Source organism: Vipera berus (genome assembly GCF_964194415.1).
Source record: "Vipera berus genome assembly, chromosome: Z".
In the NCBI taxonomy this organism is placed as follows: Eukaryota; Metazoa; Chordata; class Lepidosauria; order Squamata; family Viperidae; genus Vipera; species Vipera berus.
In genome coordinates, this window is record NC_138205.1 from 7,882,945 (window position 1) to 7,906,027 (window position 23,083).

Genomic DNA, 23,083 nt, shown 5'->3' on the forward strand with positions numbered 1-23,083 from the left:
CCTCTTAATAGCTTAATAACCTCCTTAGTCTTCACATCCAATGGGTTCAAGATCAAGGCCTTTTCTTTTTCCCTAATTTCGTTCTCCAATTCTTTCCTTCTGGCTTCCAAAGAACGTCTGTGTTTGTTATTCATATATATCAACACCCCTCTCATATAGGCCTTGCTAGCATCCCAAACCATGTCCATAGAAGTATCCTTATTCATATTAATTTCAAAAAAATCCTTCATCCGCTGTTTACATTCTTCCACATTTCTCTGATTTCTAAACAAGTTCTCATTTACGCGCCACGAGCGCCTATCTCTATTGTCCTTATTGATCTCTAACCAAACTGGACTATGGTCAGAGATAGCTCTTGCACAGATCTTTACCTTCTTAATCCTAGAAAAAAAGTCATTAGTCAGCAAAATAAAATCAATCCTGGAAAAAGATTGATGTCTATCAGAAAAAAAAGTATAATCCTTTTCATGCAGGTGGGTGTCACGCCAAATATCTTGCAGTTCCAAATCGTCCTTCATTTCAAAAAAAGATTTAGGCAATCTGGCATGACTCAGAGAGCGCTTAAAAGAACCAGCCTTATCCATCTGTACATCCAAAACACCATTCCAATCCCCCATAAAAATAAACGATTTGTAGTCCAATTGAGTAAGCTTTGTATGAAGTGAGCTAAAAAAATCAGCTTGCTGTTGATTAGGAGCATACAGTCCAACTAAAAGCATTTTTTTGCCTTCTAGCAACAAATCTATCATAACATATCTTCCATGCTTATCTGCTTCAATTAATTCCGCTGTTAAAGCGCTTTTAACATAAACAACCACTCCATTTTTCTTATTCATCGCAGAGGCAACAAATTGCGTGCCCAATCTTGAGTTCGATAAATACTTTTGGTCCATAGCCCTAATATGCGTTTCTTGCAAACATATAACATCAATCTTGAATTGTTTTAAATATTGAAAAACTTTCTTTCTCTTCTGTGGTGAATTTAGTCCATTAACATTCCAGGTTAGAAATTTAGTCGCCATGCGTGGCATCCCGAAGCTGTTGGAGCACATCTTTAATAGCCCCTCTGTCTTCTTTGGGCCGCGCTCCTCCCACTGCTTCACTGTAAGTACGCTTTGAGAGTTCCATAAACTTCTGTTGGTCTTGCTCTTTTATTTGTTTTGCTCTTTTTAAAGCGGCACGTGTCACCCTCTGCTCTCCAGCAACAGCCGACGAGGCTATAATTTGATCCCCTCCAGCACCATTCTCCTCTTTCTGTCCACCTTCAGCCTCTTGGGATTTCCCTTCTCCAAATCCCTTTGCAGCTTCCAGAAGTGATAGTGGGGTCGCTTTTAAAACATTATTGTAGAAGTCACGCGCCTGTGTCACAGTAACCAGACGGTATCTTTTACCTTCATGCATCACCACCAATCCGACAGGAATCTCCCATCTAAACTTTATTTCACGTTGCTTAAGTTCTTGCACGAGAAATGCAAAATCCTTCCTTCTCCTTAAAATCTTTGGAGGAATTTCTTTTAAAACCAAAACTTCTTGGTCAGCAATCACAACTTTAATATCATAAGCGGCTTGAATAACTTCATCTCTGGTTTCTCTCTTTATAAAATAAACCACCACATCTCTAGGTAGCTTTCTCTGTCTAGCAATCCATGAGTTTACACGAAAAACTTTATCCATGCATCCCTTTATTTCAGATGCTGGCTGACCCAATACTTCTTCCAAAGCCTCAGAAATCAGCTGCTTTAGGTCTTCTTTAGGATTCTCTTTTAAGCCCCTGATTCTAATAGCATACTGCATCTGGTGATACTGGACAAGACTCAATTCTCCGTCCATTCTATCCCTTAAATCTTCATTCTCCAGTACCTTTACTTCTAATATAGCATTCTTTTGACTCAGATCCTCCACTTTTTCGTCCAAGCTTTGCACACATTCAGCCACGCTTTGCACTGTAGACAAAATGTCTACCCTCATCGCACTAAACTTCTCTTCTATCCTCTCCTCCAATTTCTCCAGTTTCTCCTCCACCTTTGCCAACTTGTCACCCAGCATTTCTGATATTACCTGGGATTGTTTTTCCAAAGCATCTTCTAAATCCTTCGATGTCAATGCAGCAGGAGGAAGCAAAGCTTGCAATGATGTTTGTTGCACCGGGGAAGTTCCCGCACTCCGAAGAGTTTTTGAGGGAGGTTTAGCCGCCATCTTTTCACTTTCACTTGTTGCGCACTTTCACTTTCAGTTTATAAAGTCCATTAAGCTAGAGAGTAAGAATAAAAGTCCTCTTCACCTTAACCTCCTGTACCGCTCTGCCTGCTCCTTTTTATTCCAAGGTCTTTCCTTCTGGCAGGGGTGGTCGCAAACGCCTGGCTCTGCTCCAAAAATCCCGGAGCAGAGACGCTGAACAGCTGGGAACAACCCAGGCTACGGGGGAGTTCAATCCTTCAGCCGCCCAAGCTTTAAGCTCAGGCGGCCCCGGAGAACTCAACCCCTACCTGGGGCCTCACCCCCTCCTCTTCTCCCGAGGAGGGGGCTTCAAATCCACCCGAACAGCTGATCGGCGCTGTTTCGGGTGAAAACAACTCAGCTGAGCAGCGGGCAGCCCGAAACGGCTGTCTCCGGCGCCGCGTCGCTACCGGAAGTCAGAAGCTGGTTCTTACCTTGGACGGAGGAAAGAAATGAAATTAATACATGATGACTAATTTTCTTTGTTTGATTCCATTCCCGGAAAGTATGCTCTGTGCTTATGAACTGCAAGCCGATATTTTTTGATCAGACAAGACTTAGGCTTTCATATATTTCCATCAAAGAATCTGCATTGACCTTAGAGCAATGCAGCTTCTCTGGAGTTACGCTTTCCAGCTTTAAAAAGCTTTATGAATGTCTGGCTTGTGCAAAGCCCCATATAGCTTCTGTATCTCTCTACTGGGAACCTGGAGAAATCCCAGGCATCTCATCTCATGAGCAAACCTATCAATGTTGCATCAGTTGTTTGGAAGAGAAATGTAGCCTTCTGGGAGGGAGGCTTAGCTAACGAAGCAAGTCTTGTGCTCTTTAGAGATATTCCTTGCATTCCACTTGTGGCATACTTACCATGTTACATAGAAGTCCTAGTACCACCTATGATCAACCAGGCCATCTTCTGAATATGATAGCAATGTTCTCCAGGCAGAGATTCACCCCAGGCATCAGGGTGAGACAGTGAACTGAAAACAACCAGGTTCCCGAAAATCTGATGACCAGTTCATGGAGCAGTGATGTCAGAGATGAAGACGGGCGTCTTTAGAATATAAAATGCAGCCATCTTTTTCCAGACTTCAAAAGAAACAAAGGACAATTTTAAAGAATGGATATTGGAAGTTGCAAGAAAGAAAGAAAGAAAGAAAGAAAGAAAGAAAGAAAGAAAGAAAGAAAGAAAGAAAGAAAGAAAGAAAGAAAGAAAGAAAGAAAGAAAGAAAGAAAGAAGGGAGAGGGAGAAGGGGAGAGAAAAAAGGGAGAGAGGGAGGGAGGAGGGAAGGTGGGAAGGAAGGAAGGAAGGAAGGAAGGAAGGAAGGAAGGAAGGAAGGAAGGAAGGAAGGAAATTCTGGGAGTTGAAATTCATACAAACTGGCTGGAGAATTCTGAAGTTAAAGTCCACGAACGCTAGCTGGAGGATTCCAGGAGTTGAAATCCACACAACCTAAAGTTGCCACAGATGAGAAACACTGCCCTAAACCAAACTGTTTCTCCTTCTCCCCAAATAACTCTACACCCCACTCACCCGGTCTCAAAATTCATCCTCCACTTACATTAACATCACTAACTTTAGTGATGTGTGAGCATCAAACTCTAGAGAGGCTTGGCACCTACACAAATCCACAACCAAGGGTGAGGGAGGGGGGGAAAAACACCACAAGAGATCTCCACAGAAATTCTCATTGCCACCCCAACTTTCCACCACCCTGGTGAGATTGCAGGCAAGCTGTAATCTTTCTTTTGTTCTAGATATCATTTTTGAACTGAGGCCAGCTTGCTTCCTGCTGCTGTGTCTCTCACAGCACAGAAGTACACACCAGCATCTTTCAGCCTCGCTATGTCTCTTGTAAGTTTGCTCGAGCGGGATTTTTGGTCCACATCCATCGTAAATCCACCAGGAAGATCCAATTTCCCATTATAGTTGGCCCCCAGATGTGCAAGAACTCTGCCAGTTTGCTTGTACCAATACAGGTTGTTAATGACAGTGATGTTGTAAGTGCACTTTAAGACAATCTCATCTTTTTCCATGAGGATCAGTGCCTCGGGTTGGAACACTTGGCTGGAGACAAGATGGAGAACTTCTGTGGGTAAAGAGAAGATCAATGTTTTTATTTCTTCAACCTCCTCAGCATCATTTTGTGAAAATTTGAGACGAGCATGATACAAGATCTATTTCTGCTTTTCCCCCAACTGAAAAAAAAGTAATCCTGGGAGGTAGGTCAGGGTGAGAATCAAGCAGTGACCCCAAGTCACCCAGTGGCTGAAGAGCAACCTGGCTCCAAGCCTAACAAGAGATTGGACAACCATTTGTCCGAAATGGTATAGATTCTCTGCTTAAGCAAGAGGTAGAAGTTCTCCAAGTTCTCTTATTCTGTTATTATTGTGATAAGAATGCACCCTCTCAATCCTTTTTACTATGCCCCCCCCAAATCACAAGAATAAAGCTCAGGAAAAGAAATACAGAAATAATGTTTCACTCATGAAACCCCCGGCTATTGTGAAAAGTGGAAACATTGCCTCAAGCCTGCCTGTTTATTAAAAGTGATGTGCTAAAGCGAATAGACAAACCGTAGATAACAGGGTGAACCCAATCACATTTGTCTGACAGGATTAAAACCCAAGGAAGCCAGTATTTTAGACCCATTGCTAGCCTTTGCGAAACAAGCTAAACAAATCTAATAACAAAAGCACACAAAGCAAGCCTCCAAATGACGAAATGCCATAAAACTGTATAAAAATCCAAGTCCTCATCAAAACAATTTGACCGCTGTCCCAGAACTACGTGCTGTTGTTGGTTCCGCTCATCATTAAACCTTCTTTCCTAAGCATTCCACAGTCGACTGACCCAAGAGGAAGAGGAGAGTGAAGAACATCCTTCTGGAGGAAAGCAATTTCCCTGAAATGATGAGGATGCACAATCACACCTAAGACTTCAAGTCAGGGCTGCGAGACAAGCAGTGGGAGGAGAAATTCAGATGGGTTTCTCCCCACCACACACCCCTGTCATCAACTGGAGGTAGTCTTCTTATGGGCCCGGTTTGCTTTGAAATCAAAACAATGCTGGGTGTTCTAGTATGGCTTTTGGAACTGGCATATAACATATTTCTATCAGAATTCAAGGGTCAAGGTGAGGAATTTGAATTAAACAAAAAACCTCCATTACTTGCCTTTGATTGCTGGTGACTTCATTGATGCTTGCTTGCTTGCCTTCCTTCCTTCCTTCCTTCCTTCCTTCCTTCCTTCCTTCCCTCCCTCCCTCCCTCCCTCCCTCTCTCTCTCTCTCTCTCTCTCTCTCTCTCTCTCTCTCTCTCTCTCTCTCTCTCTCTCTCTTTTCTTTAGTCAGAATCAGAATACAGCTGTAAGGGACCTTGGAGGTCTTCTTCTAGCAGGAAATCCTATACTATTTCAGAGAAGTAACTGTCCAAGCTGTTCCACTGGTTAATTGTCCTCACTGTTAGGAAGTTTCTCCAGAATTCCAGGTTGCTTGTCTCCTTGATTAGTTTCCATCCGTTGCTTCTTGTCCTGCCCTCAGGTGCTTTGGAGAATAGCTTGGCTCCCTCTTCTTTGTGGCAGCCTCTCAAATACTGGAATACTGCTATCATGTCACCCCTCAAACTAGAAAAATCCAATTCTTTTTTAGCCTCCAATCCCCTGATCTTCTTTCTTTCTTTCTTTCTTTCTTTCTTTCTTTCTTTCTTTCTTTCTTTCTTTCTTTCTTTTTCTTTCTCCTTTTTTTCTTTCTTTCTTTGTCTCTCTTTCTTTACTTCCTTTTTTCTTTCCCCCATACTCCTTCCTCCTTCTATTTTCCCCACAACAAGAACCCTGTGAGGCGGTCTGGGCTGAGAGGGAGAGGGATTGCTCCTAAATAAATAAGCATACAATAAAGTTTGATGGATCTCCTTCATTTGCATGTCTTTCTTGCTGGGGGGGGGGCTAATGAACTGTGATTGCTTTGAACGTTATAGGAAAACCGTCAACCAGCTGGCAGAATCCAGATCTACAAAATTGCGAGGGGGGGGCAGAACAAAACTGGCTAATGGGTGTGTCACTATGTCTTGCAAATTTGCTTATTTGTTTATTTAGGAAATTTATATGGCTCCCCTACTGGCTCGCAGAGACTCTATGTCACTGCACGTTTTTTTTTTTGTTCGTCAGAAAGTTCATTTCTAACTGTACATTTCCCCTGTTCTCTGCACCTGTTGTGATAACTTATCTGGTAACCATAGTGAATCCCATATGACTAGCTATGTTATGGTTTCAGTCTGTTTAGTGCGCATGTCTAGAGAAAGTTCTGAGTTGTTATCTGTATTTTTTTTTTTTTACTTCCTGCAAGCATATCATGCATTCTCTGAAGCACGGTCCGTCGCCCTCTACAAAGGTGATTTTTACCTTGACATTTTGGTAGCAGAGGATGGTTTGATTTATGTTTTTGGAGATGCATGTTTCTGCGGCTGTTATCAGTTAGTTAGTGCTAGTGAGGCAGTGGTGATTAACTGCTGAAACATGTCAGGAAGGAAGCCACGGCTGAAAAGGAGTCTTTCTGTGGGCCAGCTCCCTTCGACTTTAAAAACTCCGATAGCTTCGGCCACACGCCTTGGAGAAGACGCACCTGCTCCTGTCTACGATGCAAGGTCAGTCACTCCTTTTTCTACTTTTCCAAGCTCCCTGGCAGCTGCTTTTGGAAATGTTCACACTCCAGGGGCTCAAGATGAGTTTCAAAGGCTTGGAGCGAAACCTAAAGTTCAGCCAAAGAAAATTCCTTCTGCTCCTTCAAGCCTCAAGCAAACTATGCGAGATAGGGCTATGCAAGGCTACTGTGAACAAATTGGGGTTTTTGAAAGGCGTTTGCAGCAGGCAAAAGAATATGTGTCAATGGTTCAGCAATATGAGAGGAATTATGAGCATGAACCGGTCATATTGCCACACCCACAAGGAGAAGCCATATTGCCTCCTTCTTCCCCAAAGCCAAAGTCACGCCCATCATTGAGTGTCATGCAAGACGAATGGGAACCGGAGGCTCCTATGTCACATGATTATGGGCTGTCCCAAAGGACATACAGAGCCACAGTGCTGCCTGAAGCAAATGTTATAGCACCATCTACTGGTGAAGCTGCATTAAGACATAAATTGGAGCTCTCACTCTCGCAATTGTCTATGGAGGAGTCTTTGCTCAGAGATACAAGATTTCTGCCGTTATCTGAGGCTCCAGTCCCTGATGGTGCTAGGATTCCTGTTAATATTGCTTCTATGCAAGCCCCTCTACCTGGCAGAGCACAGCCATATTTAACCCACATGCAATTGCCACCGGGTTCTTATATGCGAAGGCCAGTGTCATCTGCAGATTATGCTAATGCACCAGCCCCAGCGCCAGCGCCTCCTGCTGGCCAGGGTGGAATAGCAGCTCAAAGACAGTCACAGCCAGCACCAAGACTACCGGCAGCTTCAATGCAACTGCCGCATGTCCAGGCACAGACGCCACTGGTGCCTCCTGCAGGTTATGGTCGGATTGCACAACCTGCACAGCCAGTACCTCAATTGTATATTCCTCATCAAACACCTTCCATTGTACCACTGACTGGTGACTCAAAATTAAAGAGGTCAGGACAGAATTACAGGGCATGGGTCAGTGAGGTTGGACTTTTGTTACGCAGAGAAGGTACTCACATGATGGTGTTTAATCCTCCTGCCCAGCCATGGACTCCTGACATATGGGACTTGGATAATAGAGCATGCACAACATTATTGATGTCAATGGACATTGAATTGCAGCTCACGTTTTCACAAGATGCAACTGCCCAACAAATTTGGACTCAGTTAGAGACATGTTATCGGCCTACATCAATTGAGTCTACATGTTTACTTTTGTCTGAGTTCCATGGTTCCAGATTAAAACCTGGTGAACATATTGGAGCACATTTGACTAAAATGAAAGGTATTAGAAAAGAACTGGGTGAAAAAGGCTATCCTATTGATGATTTTCAAATGATCAGCATTATCATCAATTCTTTGAATCATAAGTGGAAAGATGCTATTTCCAAGATTAATCAAGTGCCTATTGCTCAACGCACAGTGGATCATGTATGCAGAATTTTAGCCGAAGAAGAGGCACTTATGCATGCCGCGCCACATTTAAGGGAACCACCTGCATCAAGAGCTTCAGCGAGGCGTGCCTTCCGTGGAAGGACCTACGTTCCAAGAATGCCAAGATGCTACATCTGCAATCGTGTGGGACATGCCACCCGGGATTGTCCCCAACGAGTTCCAGCGCCCGTCACGTACCAGCCCAGAGGAACAGATTCCAGAGGAGGCAGAGGTAGAGGCGGACGACAAGGTCGTGGTCGTGGTTCCAGGCGTGATCCACAAGCTCCACTTGTCACATTAGTTGTGACCAACGATCCACAGCCTCAACCAGAGTACGACAGACGACTTCTTTGGACTTTGGACAGTGGAGCAGCGTTACATGTTACCTACAGAAAAGAGCTTTACACTGAGATGCACGAGCCTGAACCTGAACTTCGTGAACTTTACTCTTTTTCCAATCATCCTGTTCAGGTCATGGGAAAAGGAACTGTCTACATTGAAGAGCTCGGTGCTCTCATTCCAAATGTTTACTATGTTCCGTCTGCCAGTAGTAATTTGCTTAGTCAGAGTCATTTGTCTAGGTTTTCTCATTTTCAGGTCCACCATCTTGAAAAAGCAAGTTATATAGTCAAAGACGGAGATATTGTTGCTGAAACCATGTTGATTGGTGGTGTTTATTATTTAAAACCAAAGTCTAAGCAGCAAGAGCAGGCAAGTATACACGTTCCAAAAAGCACGGGCCCAGAGAGAGACGTCCCAGAGAGAGATCCTGTTGCTACTCCAAAGGTTCCTAATAATGATAAAAATACAAAAAAGACACAGGTTGCTCACAGCAAGCCTGGGGTTCCTAATAAAAATGCTAATGTTGAGAATTCACTAACAGGTAAACCTTTGCATTCCAGGTGTATCCATAAGTGGCACAGAAGATTGGGTCATGCCAGTTTCCGTGTTCTGAAGAAGATGCCAGAGTTCGCAAGAGGTTTGGATCTAAAGGGGTGTAAGGTGTTTTTGGACTGTGCTGTCTGCAAGAAAGCCAAATCCAAGGCAGCAGCAATTCCAAAACGCGCTACACGCCTGTCAACACGCATTTTTGATTTGGTACACACTGACATAGTTGGTCCTTTTGCACCAACACTTGGTGGTAAAAGATATTTCTTGACAATCGTTGATAATTATTCTAGATATGGATATGTATATCCTATGAAAGAAAAATCTGAGACCTTTCAGATCTTTAAAGACTTTGCTAGTCTTGTCTATACCCAATTCGAGGTCAACATTGCCAGAATCCAGAGTGATCGTGGTGCTGAATTCATGTCTCAGCGTTTCCAGGACTGGATGCGTGAGAATGGGATAGTACATCAGACATCTGCTCCTTATACTCCAGCTGAAAATGGGGTGGCAGAACGCAGAAATGGGGTTTTGCAAACCATGATGCGTTGCCTCCTTGAAGATGCTAACCTCAGTCTTCCATACTGGGGTGAAGCTATCAAATATGCTAACCATATCATCAACCGTATTTGGAGTAGTGCGATAAATCAGACCCCTTATTTCATGTTGTATGGACACAAGCCTGATCTCTCACATCTCCATATTTTTGGTTCCTATGCTATGGTGAATATTCCTTTAGCCCAAAGAAAGAAAGGGGGTCCTGCAGCAAAAAGGATGAGATTTATGGGCATTGATGATAATTCAAAATGGAGCAAATACATTGACTCTCATCATGTTATTGTGGTTTCACAATCTGCTACTTTTGAGGAAGATGCTGACTGGTCCAGGATTCATTCTAACGATCCTGGAGTTTATTTTCCTAGAGATGATGTTGCTGATGCCACGCAACCTGATGATCAAGATGCACAGGAGAATGTTCCTTCCACGAGTTCTTCTCAACCTACTGTTCCGTCTTCGCAAGCCGCCGATGTTGCTGCTGGCGACGATGATGAAGACGAGGACGACACGGAAGAAGAATGGACGGTTGGCCCGAGACGTTCCAAGAGGACCACAAAGGGAATCCCTCCAAAACGGTATTCGTGGCAAGTAACAAAAACACCTGTACCTTTGATTTGTAATGTTACACTTCCACCTGAGAAGTTCACACAGATCAAACATCTTCCTGAATCAGAACAAGATAAATGGTTTGAGGCAATGCAGGCTGAAATGGACAGTCTAAAGAAACGTCAAGTGTTTACGCCTGCAAGCCCTCCAGCAAACAAGAAAGTTATTGGTACTCGATGGGTCTACAGGATCAAAAAGAAGCCGAATGGTGAGTCGTTGTACAAGGCCAGACTCGTAGCCCAGGGTTTCGCTCAACGTTATCCTGAGGACTATACAAATACATACTCACCCACAGTGCGGACTGAAAGTGTGAAAATTGCATTAGCCACTGCAACTATCCTTGGCCTAGAAGTTTTCCAGTTCGACGTTGAAACGGCTTATCTTCACGCTGATCTTGATGAAGACATCTACGTCAAAGGTCCTCCAGGTTTCCGACAGCAAGAAGGGGATACCTGGTTTCTACACAAAAGTCTTTATGGTCTGAAACAGTCTGGTTTAATGTGGTACTTATGTCTTTCTGACAAACTAAATTCAATGGGCTTTATTAAGTCCGAAACAGATGAATGCGTGTTTACTAAAAGATCCGGTAATAGGTATGAGATAATTCTTGTTTATGTCGATGATATTGTTTATATTGGTCCAAATAAGCAGATGAGTGAGGTTTTTGCTAAAGCTTTACAAAAGTTTTTCACATTGAAGTGTTTAGGATGTATTAACACTTATTTAGGTGTTCAAATTGCCAAAACTCAGAAGGGGTTTAGTCTCACACAAGAAGAGAAGATTGAACAACTGTTACATCACTGTAACATGGAGGACGCTAAGCCTGTGAGTATACCCATGCAAACTGATTTTCACATTTTGGCACATGAACCAAGTCCTGAGTTCGAAGATCAAACACTATATCGCTCAGTCATTGGGTCGCTGCTGTATATTAGTAGTTGGACTAGACCCGACATTGCACTTAGTGTTAATCTGTTATCACGACACGTAGGCAAGGCAAAACAGTTTCATTGGACATGTGTTAAAAAGTTATTGAGGTATCTAAAACACACCAAAGACATGAAGTTGTTGTTGGAACCCACACATACTGACTATGCAGAGTTATGTTGTTTTGCAGATTCAGATTGGGCGAGTGATAAGAAGTCACGGAAAAGTACATCAGGTTACATGATGTTCTTAAATGGATGTCCTGTTTACTGGCATGTGCGTAAACAGAATTTTGTTTCTTGTTCCTCTACAGAAGCTGAGTATGCTTGTGTGTCTGATGCATGCAATTCTTTAACCTGGTTTGATGCTTTAATCACAGATATCTGGACACATCCGATTCGACCAATCACAGTAATGGAAGATAATGAATCTGTGGTTTATATTTCTGAAACACGTTTTACAGGTTCAAGGTCCAGACACATTGACATCCGATATCAAAATATAAGGCAACTGGTGAAACAAGGTTTTGTGACATTACAGTATGTGCCTACACGTGATCAAATTGCTGACATGCTGAACAAACCACTTCCTACAGCCCAGCATGAGTATCTGCGTGAGAAGATGTGCCTTACTTGAGTCTTCACTTTGCTGACGAAAGAAGGGGAATGTCACTGCACGTTTTTTTTTTTGTTCGTCAGAAAAGTTCATTTCTAACTGTACATTTCCCCTGTTCTCTGCACCTGTTGTGATAACTTATCTGGTAACCATAGTGAATCCCATATGACTAGCTATGTTATGGTTTCAGTCTGTTTAGTGCGCATGTCTAGAGAAAGTTCTGAGTTGTTATCTGTATTGTTTTTTTTTTTGCTGTTACTGTCTGTTACGTTAGGATGTAGCCCAGCTAGCTCTGTATAATATATATTTAGTTTTTATATTATATTTTTGTAAGTAAAAGTTATTTAGTAAGATTATGCGTCGTTTTTTTTTTTTTTTTTTTTTTTTACTTCCTGCAAGCATATCATGCATTCTCTGAAGCACGGTCCGTCGCCCTCTACAAAGGTGATTTTTACCTTGACATTTTAGGCAGCTTGTAAGCAACAGGAATATAATATAGAAAATAAAAATAAATAAATAAATAAATAGAACAATAACCCCCTCCATCCCCACCCTGTGACAACACACTCCTGTTATTCCTTGTTCCTCTCTTCCCCCCCCCCCTCCTTCTCCTCCTTTTCTCTTCCCCGCCCTTGTAAACTTTCTTTCTGGCTTTGGAGAATCTAGATTTTGTGATCCCTTCCTGCCCTCTAGTGGTGAGTTGAAACATTTCTCAACACGACCTCAAACGACAGGTAGCCTTAGGACAGGGGTAGGCAACCTTGGCTCTTTTATGACTCGTGGACTTCAACTCCCAGAATTCCATGGATCAGCATGGAAATCTCTCCCTTTCCCCTCAGCATGGCTGGCTCAGGAATTCTGGGAGCTGAAGTCCACGAGTCATAAAAGAGCCAAGGTTGCCTACCCCTGCCTTAGGACTTCACCACAATTAGGATAGGAACATTCATCATTAAGTGGTGCTGTCGTTAAGTGAGCCATCATGTGACCACACCCGATTTTTATGACCTTTTGGATGCTTTTTGGTTAAGCAAAGCAGCACGTCATCGTGACTCATGACCTTTCCTGCTGGCTTCCCCCATTGACTTTGCTTGTGATCGTGCGATTGTCAGACCCTGCAACTTTCACATGAGTGTCAACTGGTTGTCGAGCATCTGTCGTAAGTGTGAGGACTGGTCATAACTCACTTTTTTGCAGGACCACTATAACTTTGAAGGATTGATATAAATGAATTGTTGTTACATTTTCTGGCCGAGCAAAGGGTTTCCTGCTTGACCAGGGGGTTGGACTAGGTCCCTTCCAACATTAGTAGTAGTAGTAGTAGTAGTAGTAGTAGTAGTAGTAGTAGTAGTTAGTAGTAGTAGTGTTGTTGTTATTATTATGTTGAGGACCATCTCTATGAATTTGGTAGGAGATTCACATTCTAATGTGAGCCGATAACATCCCCTATCACAAAAAAGCATCAGTATCACCTTCACCGCTGGGAAACTCCAGGTTTTGTAGAAGTACAGCAGGAAGGGACTTCCAGAAGATTCCAAGGAGACTAGGGCATGCTTTACAAATATGACCACATTTTGACCAGCAAGAAAGGAGCTCCAAGGACAGCGAACAATTCAAGAGAGAAGCTGGTGTTGTGTACATTGAACCCAATGCACTCAGCTAGAGCTAATATAGTTTGTGGCCCAATACATTTAGACTTTTTCCCACCGGCATTTCAGGATGATACAAACATGTTTCCTGTTGTTGTTGTTTTCCTTATTGCATGCATAGAATTTTTTTCTTCACTCTCATCCCCAACTCATGAGTGAAATAAATTGAAGGCACTCTTAGCTGGACTATAGTTGTGATTCATTGACTGATTGATTGATCACTAGATAGATTAAGTTTCCACTCCTACCAGCCTCACTAAGGTGTCTCAGAAGTTTTTGAATGGGTTCCTCTCTCTCTCTCTCTCTCTCTCTCTCTCTCCCTCTCTCTCTCCCTCTCTCTCTCTCTCTCCCCCTCCCTCCCTCCCTCCCTCCCTCCCTCCATCCATCCATCCATCCATCCATCCATCTATCTATCTATCTATCTATCTATCTATCTATCTATCTATCTATCTATCTATCTATCTATCTATCTATCTATCTATCTATCTATCTATCTAATTTGTTTGCCACCCATCTTGCTGCAAGGAGAGTTGATATTATTGATTGAAATTCATTGATAAAAGGTAAAGGTAAAGGTTCCCCCGCACATGCGTGCTAGTCGTTTCCAACTCTAGGGACTGGTGCTCATCTCCGTTTCAAAGCCGAAGAGCCAGCGCTTGTCCGAGGACGTCTCTGTGGTCATGTGGCCAGCATGACTAGACACCAAAGGTGCACGGAACGCTGTTACCTTCCCACCGTAGTGGTCCCTATTTTTCTACTTGCATTTTTACGTGCTTTCGAGCTGCTAGGTTGGCAGAAGCTGGGACGAGTAACAGGCGCTCACTCTGCTACGCGGCACTCGGGATTCGACCTGCCAAACTGCTGATCTTCTGATCGACAGGCTCAGCGTCCTAACCCACTGAGCCACCGCGTGCCTCAATTGATTGATATATATCATCAAATATTGATGATAAATACAAGCCAATAATGAAAATACCAATAATGATATCAAATAACAATAAATAAAAAAACAGTGAAGTAATCAACCCATGTTGAACTGATGTCTCCAAACAATGGATAAGACAAGCTTCAGATCAACCCAGAAAATGTCAGCTCCTGTGTTGACTTGGATTCCTTTAACTGTGCAGGACCTGAACTTAGAACAGTGCAAGGTAAAAGAATCATGTAATAATAATAATATATATAAAGTTGGAAGGGACCTTGGAGGTCATCTAGTCCAACCCCCTGCTCAGGCAGGAAACCCTATACCATTTCAGGCAAATGGCTGTCCAGTCTCTTCTTAAAAACCTCCAGTGTTGGAGCATTCACCACCTCTGGAGGCAGGTTGTTCCACCGGTTAATTGTTCTAACTGTCAGGAAGTTTCTCCTTAGTTCCAGGTTGCTTCTCTCCTTGACTAGTTTCCATCCGTTGCTTCTTGTCCTGCTTTCAGGTGCTTTGGAGAATAGCTTGACTCCCTCTTCTTTGTGGTAGCCCCTGAGATATTGGAACACTGCTATCATGTCACCCCTCACCCTTCTCTTCATTAAACTACACATACCCAATTCCAGCAACCGTTCCTTATATGTTTTAGCCTCCAGCCCCCTAATCATCTTGGTTGCTCTTCTCTGTACTCTTTCTAGAGTCTCGACATCTTTTTTACATCGTGGTGACCAAAACTGGATGCAGTATTCCAGGTGTGGCCTTACCAAAGCATTGTAAAGTGGTATTAGTACTTCACTTGATCTTGATTCTATCCCTCTGTTAATGCAGCCTAGCACTGTGTTGGCTTTTTTGGCAGCTGCAGCACACTGCTGGCTCATATTGAAGTGATTGTCTACTAAGACTCCGAGATCCCTCTCACAGTTACTACTATTGAGCAAGGTACCACCTATACTATACCTATGCATTTGATTTTTCCTGCCTAAATGTAGAACCTTACTTTTTTCACGTGATAGATAGCTATAAAGAGAGAGGCAGATTAACCGACAAACAGATTTATTTGTTTAGCTACCAGATATTTTATTCATCTGGTCTTCATTTATTTATTTATGAAATAAATTAAAGGCTTCCCAACTCACACACCATGACTCCAGGTAATGTGTGGCATCAAAAAGCCACAATTTCAAATGCACCACCCCCACTGCAATGATGACATTGCACAATCTGTCAGGAATTGTGCAGAGATCTCCTTGAGCTAACAAGAAGTTGCACAGACAAAAAAGGTACTGAGAGCAGCAAAGTTCACACAGTAACCACACAGATACACTGAGGTGTGAAAAAAAATACTTTACTTTGTGGTGTAATACAAAGTACAGTCAAAAATAAACAGTCCAGGTCATACACGTGTAAAGAACAGATAAACAATAGTAACAGTCCAAGGAGTATTCCAAATACAAAGTCTTCTTACCGGTCCAAAGGTCAAAACACAGTTGTTCAGGTTTAACACAGTAGTAAACCAACAATAGCAGTAACAGAGTAACTAACAGTGACAAAACAGTGAGAGCAGAGAGAGAGAAACTACATCCCTAGCTCCCTCTTATGGCCGTTGGGAGGCAAACACACCCTTGGCCAATCATCACATTTAAAGTGATATCATACATCATGGCTTATATATTTCCAACCCAACCAGGTAGGCTAATCATACGCCTAACACAATCAAACAAGCCACCATTGTGCTTTCAGGTTTCGCATATTGGGTGATTCCCTCTAATGCAGGACTGCCCTGAGCAGCATGGAGGATAAAGCATAGTATCAGAGAAATAATACAATATTTTGAGGGCAATCGATCCAAAAATGGTATTTCTCAGTTTTAGCAACTCAAAGATGGGTGGACTTCAGCTGCCAGAATTCCCCAGCCACAGGCTGGCTGGGAAATTCTAGGAGTTGACATCCACCCATCTTTTGAGTTGCTAAAATTGAGAAACTTCTTCTAAAATACTTGGAAAACGCTACCTGGCTGGGAAATGAAGAAACACAGAGATTTATTCATCAGGCCCCCTGGCATTCTAGCTGTAGAATAAAACTAGATTTTTATTTTATTTTATATTTCAGGCCTTCCCATTCACCTCACCCTTGCCTGTCAAAGGAAAAAGCTTGGTGTCCTTTATATTAAAAGTAAAAATGTCTTGGAAAGATTGTGCATAACCCAATTATCTCTCCCCCCCACCCGTATTGACGTCATCAGTTGCATTCTCTACGGGGTCAGCAAGTGGCTGTTACAAAGCAACATTAAAAGACTTTGCCTTGGTGCAAAAAAAAAAAATAGAGCGAGAGAGAGGGTTATATATAGCAAGAGGGGGGGGGAAATACAGATGAAGTTAAAAAACTTCTCTGGAGCTGAAGCAGGCGAACAAAAGGAACCGTCCTTCAGACTTTGCAAAATTGTAAGTTTTCTTTTTTTCTGTCAATACCTGAAAGCAGGAATCATTGACAAGGAGCTTGCCTACTTTTTTTTAAGCAGAAATGTATCTTGCAAAGAGCTTACAGTAGGGATTCTCTGTGTGTTTGCTTGTGTTACTGTGCAGGGTAGAAGATACTGCTGATCAATATGTATGCTCATTATATGGACAGGGATAATAAATGCACAGTCAACCTTCTCTTATGGTTGTTGTTTTTAACACCGTTAAAGCCCTGTTAAATTTTGCCTACTTTTTTTTTTATTTTGTATCCTGAGTTCTTCTGTCTGTAAGACGACTCCAGGGATTTTTACGTAAAATCTCCTTTTGGGGGGGGGCAACTTCCAAAAGTGGAGGGCTAGATTACGAAGGAGGGAATAGGTTGGTCAACTCCACCGTTAAGTTGAGCAGAAAATCAAACCCGCTATTTTTAAGGAAGCCAGGTTTATTACCTTCAGCGTGTTGCGGTTTTGCAGTGTTTGGATGCCTTTCGCTCCAACTTACTTACTAACTGAACACCAAGGGAAAGTACATGGTGTCTGTGGAAGACTTTCCCATCTGGGCATCCACTTTAGGGATAGTGGGTTGCATTTCCCCACACACACACACACACACAAAATTGCTACATTATTTTGCTGAAGCCAAATCTCAACAAGAGAGAACAGCTAACCAGAAAAAATAATCTCTGAGAAATGAATATGAAATAATGTACGTTTATTCCAAGGAACACTGTACGAAAGAAGTATGCTCTTTCAGCCAAAATCTTTCCAAAAAGGGACTTTACAGTCTACACCAGTCAGTGCCCGCTCTCGAGGTGACAGTCCCAAAGGGAGAAAATGATGCAAAATGAGGAAGAAATGACATTTCTGTTCTCACAACAGCTACATGAAATCCAAAGAGTTGATGAGGGATGATGTGATGATGATGATGATGCGAACTCTTAACACTGGGAGAGGATTGGTGGCTAAGCTGAGCATCTTCCTTATGTTTACTTCAAATTCTTTGAGGATCTTCTTTATTCTTTCACCTTCTCTGAACAAGCGATGGCTTTGTGGTGGGAGGGGGGGGAAGAGATCCTTCATTTCTAAGATCGGTGGGACGGGAGATTACCAGAGATGTGGATAAGTTCTCATGATGTGGTTGGCATTTTCCATTTGGAAAGAGAGAGAGAGAGAGAGAAACAGACTGAAAAAGAGAGGGAGAGAGGGGGGAGAGGGAGAGAGACAGAGAAAGACAGAGAGAGGGGGGAGGGAGGGGGAGTGGGAGGGAGGGAGGGAGAAAGAGAAAGAGAGAGAGAGGGAGAGAGAAAGAGGGAGAGGGAGGGAGAGAGGAGAGAAAGAGAGAAAAAGAAAGAGAGAGAGAAAGACAGAGAGAGACAGAGAGAGAGAGGGATAGGGACAAGGAAAGAGAGAGAAAGAGAAAGAGAAAGACAGACAGAGAGAGGGACAGAGAGAGAGAGAGAGAGAGAGAAATACAGAGAGAGAGAGAGAGAGAGAAAGACAGAGAGAGGGGGGGATAGAGACAAGGAAAGAGAGAGAGAGAGAAAGAGAAAGACAGACAGAGAGAGGGAGAGAGAGAGAGAGAGAGAGAGAGAGAAATACAGAGAGAGAGAGAGAGAGAGAAAGACAGAGAGAGAGAGGGATAGAGACAAGGAAAGAGAGAGAGAGAGAAAGAGAAAGACAGACAGAGAGAGGGACAGAGAGAGAGAGAGAAATACAGAGAGAGAGAGAGAGAGAAAGAGAAAGAGAAAGACAGAGAGAGAGAGGGACAGAGAGAGAGAGAGAGAGAGAAATACAGAGAGAGAGAGAGAGAGAGAGAAAGACACACAGAGAGAGAGAGAGAAAGACAGAGAGAGAGAGGGATAGAGACAAGGAAAGAGAGAGAGAGAGAAAGAGAAAGACAGACAGAGAGAGGGACAGAGAGAGAGAGAGAAATACAGAGAGAGAGAGAGAGAGAAAGAGAAAGAGAAAGACAGAGAGAGAGAGGGACAGAGAGAGAGAGAGAGAAATACAGAGAGAGAGAGAGAGAGAGAGAAAGACACAGAGAGAGAGAGAGAGAAAGACAGAGAAAGACACACAGAGAGAGGACAGAGAGAGACAGAGAGACAGAGCAACAGAGGGAGGGAGGGAGGGAGGGAGGGAGGGAGGGAGAGAGAGAGAGAGAGAGAGAGAGAGAGAGAGAGAGAGAGAGAGAGAGAAAACAAGATGTGATTTTTAAAGATTCCTTTCTCATCCTGAGAGTTATTATTAATATTTATTAGATTTAATCCCACCTGTATTACTTTATAAGTAACCCAAGGTGGCCAATCTACCTAATGCTCCTTCCTCCTCCACTTTTTCCGCACAACAACAACCCTGTGAGGTGGGTTGGGCTGAGGGAGAGTGACTGGCCCCCAGCCGGCTTTTATGCCTAACACAGGACTAGAATTCACAATCTCATGGTTTCTAGACCAGCACTTAGTAACTGCTACGCTACACTGGCTCACTCAGAAGAGTGATGGGACTTGTGTTCCAACTTGCGGTCAACAGTACTTATGAAAGGATGCAAAAAAACAGTTGTGTATCGCCAGCACTTTGTTTCCTGCCAATATGAGAGAGAGAGAGAGAGAGAAGGAGAATTTTAACACATTAATTATTATTTTAATTAATGGACTCATTAATTTTTAGAAAGCTTTTTAACAAAGCAAAGCCAAAACCCTCAACCCCTTTTTCCAAAGTCAGATTTTCTGCTGCCTCACTGGATTTCAGTTGCCAGATTTAAAGCTGGCAATCTGCATTTATTTGCCAGGTGCAAAGTAAGGACAATAGATCATCTATCTTTTGCTTAGGAGCAGAAAAAAGTATTTATTCATCCCAGGTGTGCAACACAAAATACCAAGCATGGCATGAGAGTTCAAGCATTTCTCAAGTGATGTTCTCCTCTCCATCATCCATAAAGGTAAAGGTAAAGGTTCCCCCGCACATGCGTGCTAGTCGTTTCCGACTCTAGGGGCCGGTGCTCATCTCCGTTTCAAAGCCGAAGAGCCAGCGCTCGTCCGAGGACGTCTCCGTGGTCATGTAGCCGGCATGACTGGACGCCAAAGGCGCACGGAACGCTGTTACCTTCCCACCGGAGCGGTCCCTATTTTTCTACTTGCATTTTTACGTGCTTTCGAATTGCTAGGTTGGCAGAAGCTGGGACGAGTAACGGGCGCTCACTCTGTCACGCGGCACTCGGGATTCGACCTGCCAAACTGCCGACCTTCCGATCGACAAGCTCAGCGTCCTAACCCACTGAGCCACTCCGTCCCATCTATACCCATACATAATACACACATATATATATATATACATGCTATGTACAGATACATACACACACACCCGTGTGTGTGTGTGTGTGTGTGTGTGTGTGTGTGTGTGTGTGTATCTGTGACGGAATCTGGATTTTCTGCTTCGGATACCGCAAAGCCCCCTCCCAGAAGGTAACAAGGAAAACAGGTGGTGAAGTAGGTGTGTAGCATCACTTATATGCAATCGCTTTGTCCAGAACTGGACAGGTAATGAATTCTGCCTGAATGCTTTTAAATTAAAAGAAGCTTTCGGTTTGACAATGGGACTGATGACCCAGAAACAGGGTTCATCTTAGCTAGATATAATTAAGCAGAGGGGCGGCCCTTTCTCCAGACGCTTCAATTAGGATTTTTACAACTTGAGGACCTAAAATGGTCTAAATAACATTCTAGGATTGTATCATTCAGTAGGTTACTAAGAGAGCCAGTTTGGTGTAGCTGTTAAGACGTCAGGCTAGAAACCCAGAGTCTGTGAGTTTTAGTGCTGCCTTAGGCACGAAAACAGCTGGGTGACCTTGAGCCAGTCACTTTCTCTGAGCCCTAGGAAGGAGGCATTGGCAAACCAGTCTTGAAAAACCTTGCCAACACCCTCCCCCCCCCGCCTCCTCTCCTGCAGGGACTTGTCCTGGCAGTTTTTGAAAATCAGATGTGATTGAATGGATTATTTAAAAAAAACATGTTACCAAGACCTTGGGCAGGAGACCACCAGGAGATGACAGAAACTTTAGATAGATAGATAGATAGATAGATAGATAGATAGATAGATAGATAGATAGATAGATAGATAGATAGATAGATAGACAGATAGACAGACAGATAGACAGATAGACAGATAGACAGATATAGACAGATAGACAGATAGACAGACAGACAGACAGACAGACAGATAGACAGATAGACAGATAGACAGATAGACAGATAGACAGATAGACAGATAGACAGATAGACAGATAGACAGATAGACAGATAGATAGATAGATAGATAGATAGATAGATAGATAGATAGATAGATAGATAGATAGATAGATAGATAGATAGATAGATAGATAGATAGATAGATAGATAGATAGATAGATAGATAGATAGATAGATAGATAGATAGATAGATAGATAGATAGATAGATAGATAGGCAGGCAGGCAGACGGACAGACGGACGGACAGATAGACAGACAGACAGACAGACAGGCAGGCAGGCAGGCAGGCAGGCAGGCAGGCAGGCAGGCAGGCAGGCAGAGAAGCTATTGGTTATAATAGCTACAGAGAGCCATATTCAAGGGCATTCAGTTACTGAATATCAGTTTCCTGCAGGGAACCAGAAAAAGAGAATTATGGCCATCAACTTTCGCTGGTGGGTTTCTCAAAGATATCTGCTTAACCAGGAAGGGAAAAGCTGGACTTGGTAAATCTCATTGTCCTGATAAAGCAAGTATCACATGCTCATTTTATGACATGAAGCTCGTAGAACTGTGTTCGTTGCCTTCGGGTTTTTTTCCTAAGCAAAATAATACAGGGTATTGTTTTCTCTTTTCTCCAGAATAGAAATGGGTGAAGAGATGACTTCAAATTGGACCAGCCCCATACAGAACTGGACCTCAGTGACTGAATTCGTGCTTGTTGGCCTTTCTAACAATCCCGAGACCCAACAGGTTCTATTTGCAATCTTCCTGGTGATCTACCTGCTGATTTTGGCCGGGAACATACTCATCATGATCACCATCATGCTGGACCAGAACCTCCATACCCCCATGTACTTCTTCTTGAGCAACCTCTCTTTCATTGATATCTGCCACTCCACAGTCACTGTGCCCAAGATGCTGGCTGATTTCCTGTCTACTGAGAAGACCATCTCATTTGGAGGTTGTATTGCTCAGATGTTTTTCCTTCACCTCTTTGCCTGCACTGAGATCTTTCTCCTCACCGTCATGGCCTATGATCGCTACGTAGCCATCTGCAACCCCATGCACTATCTCAATGTCATGAACCATAAGGTCTGTCTGCTCTTGGCAGGCACCATTTGGGTTGGTGGAACCATCCATTCCCTTGCTTTGATTGGCATGACAATCAGACTCCCCTACTGTGGCCCTAAGGTGGTGGACAACTTCTTCTGTGATGTTCCCCCAGTCATCAAGCTTGCCTGTACTGACACATATGTCATTGAGGTCCTGATTGTGTCCAACTCGGGCCTGATCTCTGTGGTCTGCTTCGTGGTGTTGGTGGCCTCCTATGGTGTCATCTTGGTCTCCCTGCGTACCCGTTTGGTGGCAGGCCAACACAAGGCTCTTTCCACTTGTGCAGCCCATTTGACAGTGGTGACTCTCTTCCTGGGACATTGCATCTTCATTTATTCCCGTCCTTCCACAAGTTTCGCAGAGGACAAAGTGGTTTCGGTCTTCTTCACTGCGGTGACTCCATTGCTCAACCCCATTATCTATACCTTAAGGAATGAAGATATGAAACGGGCTCTGAATAAATTACTTGGCTGGAAGGTAGACACAGAGAAGTGAGACCTTGGCCCTAATGTGAGATGCTGCTCATCAAGTGTAGTGTATGCTGCTAAGCATACACAGGAAATGCCAGCGCAGCAGGGGGCTGGACAGCTCCAGGCAATAACTGCTTAGGCGGGAAAGCCTGAACAGAGTGAGTCATTGACAGCCCAGGCATGGTCAGCTCTGGCGGGAAGCCAGGGTTTAAACCTATTGGCCACCTGCACTGGCGGGAAGCCCAGGTTCAAATCTATTGGTCACCATTCACCTGGGCAGGTATAAGAAACGCCAGGTAAACCCCTTTGTTCCTAGCTTCATTCCCGAACCACAATAAAGAAGTACTACCCAG

The 23,083-nt window shown here is 43.3% G+C and overlaps 1 protein-coding gene across 1 annotated transcript; it reads left to right on the forward strand.

Annotated features, from left to right (window-relative positions):
* Positions 1-21,804: 21,804 nt before the first annotated feature.
* LOC308677111 (olfactory receptor 4E1-like) lies at positions 21,805-22,755 on the forward strand (the record flags this gene model as incomplete). The annotated part of the gene is made up of 1 exon (XM_081343275.1): positions 21,805-22,755. One exon carries the CDS (start codon positions 21,805-21,807, stop codon positions 22,753-22,755), a length of 951 nt encoding a protein of 316 aa, XP_081199401.1.
* Positions 22,756-23,083: the final 328 nt, after the last annotated feature.